Source organism: Chiloscyllium plagiosum, chromosome 24, assembly GCF_004010195.1.
Source record: "Chiloscyllium plagiosum isolate BGI_BamShark_2017 chromosome 24, ASM401019v2, whole genome shotgun sequence".
Classification (NCBI taxonomy): Eukaryota; Metazoa; Chordata; class Chondrichthyes; order Orectolobiformes; family Hemiscylliidae; genus Chiloscyllium; species Chiloscyllium plagiosum.
Window position 1 is genome coordinate 35,000,924 of NC_057733.1, and position 12,460 is coordinate 35,013,383.

Consider the following 12,460-nt stretch of genomic DNA (forward strand, 5'->3'; position numbering starts at 1 on the left):
CTTTGTTGTGTGCTTTAAAGAACAACTCCAGTCTTTGAATGAGGAGAACTGCTTTGATTTTGTATTGTAACCTTGTGCTGTTTTAGTAACAGGGCAGGGGTCAGGTAGGTTGCCCACAAATTGCTGTACATTCACCAATAGAACTCATAACTTAGGAGAGATTATTTTTCTCACTGATGTGAATTCTGTCTCAAACTCTGACCTCATTCTCATCTCAATCTTAAACACTTCATCTACAGATGAAGCTTTCACAGGGGGGTTTGGTTTTATTTTATATTGGAAGCTAGTTCTCCTGTACTGATACTTAACACTTCTGTTTCTCTTTGTTAGAAATCAAGTGGACTGTGCCTCTCTCAAAAAAGAGCAAACCCCACTGACCATAATCGGAACAGACTGAACAAACTAAAGAGCAAGCTGCCAGTGAAAGAGGTGAGGAGTCGATGGAGGGAGCATCTTCGTACAATTGCAAACTACCTCTGTTAATGAATGACTAGTTCTGAGTACCCTCAGGAAATAAAAGTTGGTTCATTTTTCAGTCACCATTTATTTAAATAAAACATTTTAAAACTATTTGATAAATACAGGGGGAAGCATTGATGATTACCAAAACATGAAAATTGTTCTTCGTCACATGTACAAACAAACATGTTCATTGATCTGAAGTGAACTCAACAAAAACTATTAAAGGTTGGCATGCAATGCTGAGAGAAACACCTGAAATTGATAAGTTATTAATTTTTTTAAAAAAGTTCAGCTGCATAGCTTTTAAAAGCATGTGTTTAAAGAAAATATGTCTGGGAATGTTAAATGTCAGGTTGGTTTTCCTATTCTGATCCCAGCCCTGAAAATGTATTAACCATTCATGGAATAAATGTTCATTAGTAAGGATCAACTTTGAATTTGATACAGAATCTGAAATGTGCTGAATGGGATTCATGTTTGCAAATAACTACAGCTTGTCCAGTTTTCTTGTGTCCCTTACACATATTATGCCATTAGTCCACTGATCACAGCAGTCCTTTCCCATAATCTGCTTGAAGATAACAGAATCAAAATAATCAATTGTTGTTGTGATTTTGGTATTGCTTATCAAGCTCCTTAATCACTTCACAGTCTAGTTGACAGTATCCAGTTCACTAATGTTTCTAATGAGGAGAATTTCAAACCCTCCAATCTAATATATCCTTTCCTTGGGGGGGGGGGTGTATGTGACAAACTCAGACAGAATGATTTAGGGTACAGAGATGAGGTCTGTACACATGATCTACAACAATAAAGAGACAAGGTAAATACTTGTCTGAACAAAATAAGTGGCAATGAGTCCTTGTTCTGAGAAATCATTCTTGAGAATGTTTAAGCTAAGGTCAGGTTTTCAGTTTCCCATACCTGAAACTATTAATTGTCAGCATCTTTCACCAACAATAGATGATGGATAGACAACAAACAAGCCATCTCAGATGATGTGTCTTTATATGACACACCTTTTCATCATTGCTGAAGAGATCAATCTTTGAGAGGCTGGCTCTGCCACAAATACTGCTCATGAAGTTACTGGGCGTCATTGTGGAGTTTTTCTTTGGCATTGGTGCCTACTGCCAAGCTACCATAACACTGGTCATTGTGGAGGTGCATGCCTATCCACAGGAGATGTTGCCATTTCCCTCTGTCCCAGTAAGTAACTCCCAGAAGCGATGCAAGTCACACTCACAAGCTTTGAGGAAGTAACAAAGAGGATTGATGAGGGCAGAGCGGTAGATGTGATCTATATGGACTTCAGTAAAGTGTTCGACAAGGTTCCCCATGGGAGATTGGTTAGCAAGGTTAGATCTTACGGAATCCAGGGAGAACTAGCCATTTGGATACAGAACTGGCTCAAAGGTAAAAGACAGAGGGTGGTGGTGGAGGGTTGTTTTTCAAATTGGAGGCCTGTGACCAGTGGAGTGCCACAAGGATCGGTGCTGGGCCCTCTACTTTTTGTCATTTACATAAATGATTCGGATGGGAGCATAAGAGGTACAGTTAGTAAGTTTGCAGATGGCACCAAAATTGGAGGTGTAGTGGACAGCAAAGAAGGGTACCTCAGATTACAACCGGATCTAGACCAGGCAGGCCAATGGGCTGAGAAGTGGCAGATGGAGTTTAATTCAGATAAATGTAAGGTGTTGCATTTTGGGAGAGCAAATCTTAGCAGGACTTATACACTTAATGGTAAGGTCCTAGGGAGTGTTGCTGAACAAAGAGACCTTGGAGTGCAGGTTCATAGCTCCTTGAAAGTGGAGTCCCAGGTAGATAGGATAGTGAGGAAGGCATTTGGTATGCTTTCCTTTATTGGTCAGAGTATTGAGTACAGGAGTTGGGAGGTCATGTTGCAGCTGAGGGGTGACCTGTTAGAGGTTTACAAAATTATGAGGGGCATAGATAGGGTAAATAGGTAAAGTCTTTTCTCTGGGGTCGGGGAGTCCAGAACTAGAGGGTATAGGTTTGGGGGTGAGAGGGGAAAGATATAAAAGAGACCTAAGGGGCAACGTTTTCACACAGAGGGTGGTACGGGTGTGGAATGAGCTGCCAGAGGAAGTGGTGGAGGCTGGTCCAATTGCAACATTTAAGAGGTATTTGGTTGGGTATATGAATAGGAAGGGTTTGGAGGGATATGGGCCAGGTGCTGGCAGGTGGGACTAGATTGGGTTGGGATATCTGGTCAGCATGGACGGGTTGGACCGAAGGGTCTGTTTCCATGCTGTACATCTCTATGACTCTAAGTGGAGACTTGGTCATCTGATTGGTCATCTTACTCAGGCTGCCTCACCATATGGAAAATCCCTGGGTACATGTCTGCCTCCCTCCAACTATACGCCCAATCCTGAAGCTGTCTCTGTTTGAAGAGACCTAACAAGTCTGGGAGTTTTGCCTTTTTGAAGGATTATCACATTCATGACTTTGTATTGCCAGGCTCTGCCCATAATACACTGCAGACAGTGAAAATGGAAATTATTGAGCTGCTCTCCTTGAAAATTGAGTTACGCACATTTCACAACCACACGGCAAGGTGTTGGGAAGCTGATAAACCTGGAGTATATTTGCTTTGTGTACCAGCCAAAAGGATAGATGCTTTCCTATGCACTTATTAACCTTTGCATCAAGGGACAGATTCTCTTCACGGAGGGAGCAGTATTTGCTAACCACTTCCAGCGGACTGTTATTTTGTATAGCTGGGATGGAGATACAACACCTTGTCCCATGACCACAGTTTTCTTGATGTTTAAAGTCACAGGGTACAATTTACACGCATGGGAGAGATAGTCCATGAGCCTGGAACTGAGTTTCCATGAGGGTGACCAGTATGGAGGGGTTGTGTCATAAGGATGAGATGTGTTTTTGTACTCACTTTTAGTCTTAACAGATTGTAGAGCCTGCTATCTGACCTAGTGAGCAAGGAAACTCCTTCCATATTTCCAGGGGAGACAAAAGTCAGGCATAAGGAGAAGAAGATGCCCAAAAGACTGGGGACTATGATATACCCTGTTTCATTCCACCTGCACTTTCAAACTGTCAGAAGTGGAACCTCAAACTGTGCAGGACAATGCATGTTATCATGGAGGAATGGATTAGTCTGAGGCACTTTGGTAAACAGCCAATTTTTCCCAAAATCTTGCACTTGTGATGGTGTTGAATGCCTTAGTGAGATCTATGAAAGTACAGTGAGGTGTACCCAATCCCTACAATTCTCTTGTAGTTCAGTATAGAGAAAATGATAGCCAAGGTTGGTGATAATACACAATGCCTTCTTGGGCTTTGTACCCTCAATGGATTGTGTCTATCCCTTGAAGACTGAGGCACGTTGACCATCAATCATTAACTGCCCCAATACATGCGTGGAAGTCACCCAGGTTGAGTGTCCTCTTGCCCTTTGGAATATTCCTCAGAACATTACCCAGGGCATCATAGAATTGCTCTTTGTTTGCAATACTGACTTACAGGGTTGGTTTGTTGGTACACATGATGTTGACCATCAGATGGCAGTCACAGGAAGATCAAATGCTCTGAGTTGCTATTGGTTACACGATTGAGAGTGTTGACCAGTTTCTCAGTGCACAGCCTGCATCATGGTAATGGAGGATTTCAGACGTTGTCTTTGATAACAGAGTATTTGTAAGCGTGGCTTTGAAAAGTGGGTACTTATCGAGAATCCGTACCCCAATCTTGACCTCCAGGGGAAAGATGAATACCTATGTGCCTGGGGCCGAGACAGTTGCAGGAATTGCCAGAAGGTGCTAACCTGAGGGAAACCCTAGCCACCTAATGTTGTGTCGGCTTCGCTATTAATGCCGTTAACGTGATTTTGTGAATGTTGAGAGGGATCGGCGAGTGGGTCCCAGATCATCAAAATGTAGATGTGATCTTGTCCTCCAGATGTCTGGCCCTTCTTATCCCTTATCATTAAAGAAGCCATGATTTGAGTAGAGCAGACATCTTGGAGGATTGTATGACTAGATTTGGTGGGAGTGTGAGCATGGAAAGATTTGCAATTATGGGTGAGAATTGTAAAACCAGTGCTTTAATAGATTGGGTGCCAATATAAGACAACAAACGGAGGCTTGCTAGGTGAACAGGGCTTGGTGCAAATTAGGACAAAGGCAGGTGCACTCTTAATGTAGTATCTTTCACTCTGACATTGCGAGTAATAATTTTCATTCGTGTAATATTACACCCACACAGTGATAGGAACGATCAATTTAAGTGTGCATTTAAATGGGTTCTGTTCTTCTTTCACACAGTCAAAGGGACGAGCTGTCAGCAAACTATTGGAAAGCTTCGCTGCAGAGGATGATTTTGCATTTGATGAAGACAGCAGCTTTTCTGAGGAAGATGAGAGTGCATCTGTGAGCTGTTTGGCAGAGTTGTGCGGTAGGTGTTTTTTGTTTAAGTGCTGCATAACAAGCAAACAAAATTTAGAACCCAAAAGAGAAAATGCTGGAAGATCTTAGCAGGTCTGGCAGCATCTGTATGAAGAGAAAAGTCTAACTGACCCTTTGTCAAAGCTTAGATCTGAGCAAGTTGTAAGTCAATAGTTCTGTATAAACTGGATGCCTATTGGTGAGATTAATCTGGCAGCTTCCTTTGAAAATCTTACAGAAGTGGAAAGTTTCAAACATTTTACAGGACTCTAAAAGTCTGATTCTGTCAATGTCTGGAAGTAAAGTACCTTCTATAGAAAGATAGCAATATTCTTATACTAACGCAACTAAGGGGATTTTAGTCAAAGGTCAAACTGATCATACAACAGAACACCAGACACTGCCACTTAAAGGGACAATTGATTGCAGGTTCCATATATTGTGCAGATTCTATGTTCCACTAAAAGCTATGAAGACACTTTTCACACTTAAACGCACTCTCGGTTTCTTACAGCATGTTGACTCAAGCTAACCCCACTTCTTTTCCTGGATGTTTCCAGAGCTCTGTTGTGTGTGAAGTAACTTGTACTTTATTAAACCTGATTTCTAAACATTGCTCCAGTGAAAGTTTACTGTAAATTATGTCTGTTAAGTTAAAACCATTGAAACATGGACAATAATAAAAGTTTACATTATTAAAAATGCAAGTAGCAAAGATTTCCGTGAACTTTCAATAATGTCTTCTGTAAAGAGCAAGTCAAACCACACTGGCCTTGCCTCAGTTTTTGGAGTCTACGGTTTGCTTTTGACATTAATGTTCATATTAAAAAATGTTGAGAACTGTAATAATGCAGTTATTGATCAGTTTATGTATGAAGTCAGAAATATTTTGCGTCAAGTTTTACTTTGGAGAAAGAAATGGAGGCGCGAGAACTCTGGGAAATAAATATTGATGTTTGAAAACAGTTCACATGACAGAAGAGGAAGTGCTGGAAGTCTGGGTGGATAAATCTCTAGGATCTGATCAAGTGTATCCCTGGGAAGAAATTATGAGGCCTCTAAGTAGAAATATTTATGTCATCTGTAACCACGGGTGTGGTGCTGGAAGACTGGAGGATGGCTAATGTTGTGCCTTTATTTAGAAAGGATGTAAGGAGAAGCCTGGGAATGATAGACTTGTGAGTCTGGTATCAATGGTGGGTAAGTTGTTGGAGGTCATTTTGAAAAATAGAATTTACATACACTTGGATAGGCAAGGACTGATTAGGGATAGCCAGTAGGGTTTTCTGAGAGGAAATTTGTGTGTCACAAACCTGACTGAATTTTTTGAAGGAGTAACCAAAAAGATTAATGAGGGCAGAGTGGTAGACATTTTTTACATAGACTGTAGTAAAGCTTTTGACAAGGTTCCACATGGTAGACTAAATAGTCAAGTTTGATCACATGGGATTCAGGGTGAGCTTGCTCATTTGCTTGATAATAGGAGACAGAGGGTGGTGGAGGAGGTTTTTTTTTGGACTGGAGGCCTGTGACCAGAGATGTTCCATGGGGATTGGTACTGGATCCATTTTGTTTGTTGCTAATATAAATGATTCGGAAGAGAATATAGGAGGCATGGTTAGTAAGTTTGTGGATGACACCAAGACTAGTGGTATAGTGGACAGTGAAGAAAGTTATTTAAGATCACAAAGAGATCTTGGTTAATTAGGTCAATGGCCTGAGGAGTGGCAGATGGAGGTTAAATTGGATAAATGTGAGGGATTGCATTTTGGTAAAACAAACAAGGGCAGGGCTTATACAGGTAATGGTTGGGCCCTGGGAGTGTCATAGAACAGACAGATCTAGGGATTCAGGTACATAATTGTTTGAAATTTGCATCACAGTAGACAGAGTGGTTAAGAAGGCACTTAGCATGCCTGTCTCTATCACTCAGACCTTTGAGAATAGAGGTTGGGGCATCATGTTGAGGTTTTACAGGACATTGGTGAGGCCTCTTCTGGAGAACCATGTCCAATTCTGGTCACCCTACTATGGGAAAAATATTACTATTAAATTGGAGAGGGTTCAGAAAAGATTTTACCAAGATATTGCCAAAAATGGAAGACTTGAATTATAAAAATTGGCTGGATAACTGGGACTTCTTTCACTGGCACATTGGAGATTGAGGGGTTTATAAAATCATGAGGGGCATGGATAAGATGAATAGCAAGGGTCTTTTCCCTGGGGTCAGGAGTTTAAGACTAAGGGGTATATTTTTAAGATGAGAGGAGAAAGTTCTAAAAAAGGCATGAGGGGCAACGTTTTTACACAGAGAATGGTTTGTGTATAGAATGGACAGCCAGAGAAAGCGGTGGATGCAGGTGCAGTTATAACATTTAAAAAACATTTGGATAAGTTCATGAATAGCAAAAGTTTGGAAGGATATGGGACAAATGCAGGCAAGTGGGACTAGCTTAGTTTAGGAACATGGTTGGCATGGACTAGTTGGACCGAAGGGTCTGTTTCCATGCTGTATGACTCTGACTCAATGACAAGGCTGAAGCAAATGAATCCAATAAGGTTAGCTCTGTGCCAAGACATTCTAGTGAATTAAAGGCTCTACCATAGTTGAGTGTCCACATTGCATCTAGAAAAAATGATCCAAACAACAATTTTGCACATTTTTGTTTTCTCTCAGTCCCTCAATCCTGTTCCATCAGTAAAGAAGATCTCAAGGAAGGACTGCGCATTCTCATACCAAAGGAAGACAAATTACTGTATGCAGGATGTGTCAAAATTCTACAATCACCTGACATGTAAGGGGCAGTTTTAATTTTGTTCCATTTCACAGTAATTAGGTAACTTATTGCTGTATATCCCTCATGCTTGTTTTCAAAACAAGTGCATTACATTTCACTTTGTTGTGCAGGATTCCCTGTGCAATCCAGCCAACCGCAACTATCTTCTCTAATTGAAGGAACAAACAGAAATCAGAGATTAAAAGAGGAGATTTTTGCCGAAAATGCTACTAAAGACTTGGCTTGCTGATAACTGAATTATAGAAGAAATCTGATCTCATTTGAATGACAAATGACAGATCAAGCAGGATTTTCAATTTGAGGTATTGGGAGCCACTGGCTCTGATACCTTGAATTGCGTTAACAAAAGCTGTTCTTTGCTCGTGGACTAGTCTTGGACTGGGCCTCCATTCCTGTCTCTGTATCGGCACCAAATCCTGCCCTTTCACTTTCACTTTGCTAAACAACGATTTGTTGTTGAAGACGTGTTTCTTGATTGCTGCAGAGCTGAGCAGATTGGATTTGACAACAATAGAATATTAGCTACGTAACAGAAAAATGCCTAGCAAGCATCCAGTGATTTATCTGTCGATCGCAAAATCAGAGGATTCCAAAAATCATCAAGGGCATTTGAAAAGCACCAATAAAGTTAACAAAGAGCACATGTTCACACTGATTGCAACAGAATTAACCTGAACTACATTTACAGAAAGCTTGTTCATTCAAGTTAACTTAGTAACCAGAGTTCATGTGAACTGAGCAGCAGGAATAGACTAAGGTGGATGAATTCAGAAGTAAGACCTATATAGTGTGAAACAGATGCTGACACTGTGATTAAAGGTTAATTTCTCTTAGTTTTACGGATGTGAATAAGTGAATAGTTTATTAGTCGGGGAGGGTGGATCTGGGTGAAGTATTCATGTTAATCTGACAGCTGTCAGGATCCAGATATCAAAATGATAACCACAACATTTCCCAATAGTTCTTTAACTCTTAAAATAGGCACAAGAGAAAATTGGTTATCAGCAGAAACTGAGTGGGTTGGCAGAATGGGTTGGAACATTCTCCCTCTGGTTATGGGCACAAGTGCTGACTGAAAGCAAGAATTTCGCAAAGGGAGCCTCAGACGGACTTGGGCTCTCGCATTGCACATGCAAAAGGCCTAATGCATGCTTTGAGTGTAAACATTGGACCTGTCTTTTCCTGACTTCAAAAATATCCAAGAGGTTCAATTCCATCTTATCGCCCCACCCGATATTTGATCATAAGATATAGGAGGAGAATTAGGCCATTTGGCCCATTACATATTTAGACATCATCTTGTGTCTGAATAACAGGCGTGGTGCTATCAACATCCTAGCCATTGTCTTTTCAGACGATGTTAAGTCTCTAATCACAAAACACACACGCACTCATCGCTCAACATTTCCCCCAACCCAAGGCTGAAATACACCATTCATATCATGCCTTCGCATTGATACATTGGTTTCAGACAGAATGATTTTACCAGCAGGCTTCCACTGTTTTCCCTGTTTGTTTTCACCCCCACACTATTCTTTATTCAGAAGCTTCTGAATCCAATGGCAGTTCACAAGATCTACACATCAAGTGTTTGTTTTTCACTGCCCTGGAACAGGCATATCAAGTGACTTACCAACTACAACTGACAGTGGGGGAATAGTATGTTTGACATGGCCGCATTTGGCTTTGTTGAAAATGCTAAGGCTCCCAGGAGTTTCCTTCCATTCCTCCAACTAAGAAAACCATTGAAAGGTCTGCCCGGTGTCAACTGTAATGTCCTATCCAATTACAGAATTCATAAGTATTTCCATGCATGGATATATTTGTGTCAGTGACTGGGCTTTCCATTGTGCAGTTACAGTGTTGTGATTGAAGGAGAAAGAGGAAACCGACAGAGAATCTATTCCCTGGAGCAACTGCTGCAGGAAGCGGTGAGTTCCTCTTGTAACTATTTCCCTCTGCCTACAGTTCAAACCTTGTCCAGTCCGCTCATGAATGGTCAGATGAGATTATGAATACTTTATACACCATAAGAAGGGTGAAGAACCTGTTGTTTGGTCTGTGATATCTATTGAGGTAATTTATAGGTAATATTAGAATGCAATTAGTTTGCAAATTTAAACCTGGTATGGAGGGTTGAGTGGAAAGGATGACGCCAAGGCAGGTTGGTCTGGTTTAATTTTGGAATATTTCACACATTTTTGACACTATCTTCATTTTGCAGTGGTCTACTTGGTAAAGAAACCAGGAGCAGATGAGAGACTATATGCCAAAAGTGTAGAATGGCATGTTCAACACTTTTCAAAAGGAAATTGAAGAAGTACTTGAAAAGGGAAATGTTAGACAGCGATGAAGAAAGAGCTGTGACCAATTGGATCACTGTTTCAGAGAGCTGACACAGACATGCTGGGCTGAATGGCCTCCTTCTGCACTCCACTATTCCCTAATTCATTGTTGCGTCCACAGGGTGGAAACCAGCAATAAAAATTGTTTTTAAAGTATTTGCTCAATAGCGATGAGAGAGGAAATGTGAATGTCCATTGAGGACAGTACTCATCACTAAATCAAAGCATTCTTTTTAATTAAATGGGGATTTGAGTTTTACCATGAGAACTTTATAACTACCTCAATTTGGAATTAAAGGCTTATTCCTATCATTTATTTTTAAGGTTCAGTTTTGTGAGGGAACTTTTGCAATATGATGCGTTGTCAATGTTAATTAGTGACCTTATTTATAAAATAAAAAAATTACCTACAGGTACTTGATGTCAAACCATCCTCAACACAGTTCCTGCCGCCATCTACCAGGGTGTGTGCTTATTGGAGTCAGAAATCCCGCTGCCTCTATCCAGGAACTATCGTCCAAAGTAGGTGCTCTTTTTGACTCAAATATTCTCAATATAGTACATGTAATAAGGAAAGAGAGACAATCTGTTTGCTATTTACAAATCTTGGGAACTTGACAGAATCTAGGGAGTTTTGAAAGATTGCAAACCAATGTCTTGTTGTCTCAGCTCCCACTTCTTTTAAGAACCAATGATATAGATATGAGCATCAGGAGATCTGTCAGCCTTTAATCCTATTAGATTTCACAATACCTTTCCCCTCATTGTTTTATGTTCCTCCCTTCCTTTTGCCTTTTGATTTTTTTTTAACTGCTCATATTTTGTTTTTTTCTTTTCAATCCAAGATGGAGGATGGGAAAAATTTCTGGCTGTAAGAGCTGCTCCTTTTTTTGAGGTATTTTAGGTGTTGGAGGTGATTTCCTCGAATTCCAGGAGCAGTGATTACTGTTTTATATGCTGTTGCATTGTTTTGGAACTTTGAAAAAAAAAGTCAAAACAACAGCAGTTTAAAAGGGAGAAGAGCAGACAAAGGAAATACATGGTGAGGACAGTGCAGGAGAGAGAGAGAGAACCTGGACAGTTACTGCCTTTGCTGTTTGAATTCGTGTATCGCTGGACATCGGAGTGCAAGTGGGAAAATTAACAAACAGTGAAATTCACAACTAATCTTGGAGGAACTGTTGGGCGAAGTTCACAGCACAGAATCAGATAAGTTATTTGTTGTTTTAAGTCTGTCCAAGAGAAAGGCTGCAGTAGTGAGTATAGTGGATTCTTTCTTGATTATATGTTTTTGGAGATAAGTCTCTTGATTAAACTTAAAATATAAGCCATTGCTATTAATTTAACCTGGGGCAGTGTTTGTAGAGGAATAAGACGGTGTTAATTTCTGGGTCTGTAGATTGTGAAGGAGAAAAAATGGCTTTTGCAGTGATATGTACTTCTTGTCAGATGTGGGAGTTTAAGAGTTACTGCAGATTATATCTGCCATAAATGCTGTTGGATGCGAATCTTATCAGATTGAGTAGATTGGTTGGAGAGACAGATAGAAGCGATGAGGAATTTGCAACAGCAACAGTATGTGATGGATGGCAGTTATAGGAAGGAGGGAAAGCTTCAGATACAGTCACATAGATGGGTTAACTCCAGGAAGGGTGAGAGAGGTCAGCACCTAGGGCAGGAGTCTTTTGTGGATATACCCATTTCAAACAGGTATGCTGTTTTGGAAAATGTAGGGGGTGATGGATTCTGAGGGGAACGTAGCACGAACAGCCAAGTTTCTGGTATTGAGACTGGCTGTAATGCAAGGAGGGGTACGTTGGCTTCCAAGAGATCAATTGTGTTAGGGGATTCTGTAGTCAGAGGTACAGACAGACGTTTCTGTGGCCAGCAGAGAAAAAGCAGAATTGTGTGTTTCCCTGGTGCCAGGATCAAGGATGTCTCAGAGAGGGTGCAGAATGTTCTCACGGGGGAGAGGGGCCAGCAGGAGGTCATTGTCCACATTGGAACCAACGACATTGGAAGGGAAAAGGTTGAGACTCTGAGGGGAGATTACAGAGAGTTAGGCAGAAATTTAAAAAGGAGGTCCTCAAGGGTAGTAATATCTGGATTACTCCCACTGCTACGAGCTAGTGAGGGCAGGAATAGGAGGATAGAGCAGTTGAATGCATGGTTGAGGAGCTGGTGTATGGGAGAAGGATTCACATATTTGGATCATTGGAACCTCTTTTGGGGAAGAAGTGACCTCTACAGGAAGGATGAATTGCACCTAAATTGGAAGGGGACTAATATACTGGCAGGGAAATTTGCTAGAACTGCTTGGGAGGATTGAAACTAGTAAGGTAGGGGGATGGGACCCAGGCAGGTAGTGAGGAAAGAGATCGATATGAGACAGGTACAGTTGAGAACAGAAGTGAGTCAAACA

At 40.9% G+C, this 12,460-nt stretch overlaps 1 protein-coding gene across 6 annotated transcripts in view; it reads left to right on the forward strand.

Moving 5' to 3' along the window:
- bahcc1b (BAH domain and coiled-coil containing 1b) overlaps positions 1 to 12,460 on the forward strand; it is a 248,555-nt gene that overhangs the window by 189,076 nt on the left and 47,019 nt on the right. For all 6 annotated transcript variants that reach the window (XM_043714770.1, XM_043714775.1, XM_043714769.1 and 3 more), the window contains exons 20-24: positions 331 to 429; positions 4,776 to 4,905; positions 7,573 to 7,690; positions 9,549 to 9,624; positions 10,452 to 10,560. In XM_043714770.1, the coding sequence (XP_043570705.1) occupies positions 331 to 429; positions 4,776 to 4,905; positions 7,573 to 7,690; positions 9,549 to 9,624; positions 10,452 to 10,560 (532 nt within the window). The remainder of the gene's footprint in view (positions 1 to 330; positions 430 to 4,775; positions 4,906 to 7,572; positions 7,691 to 9,548; positions 9,625 to 10,451; positions 10,561 to 12,460) is intronic.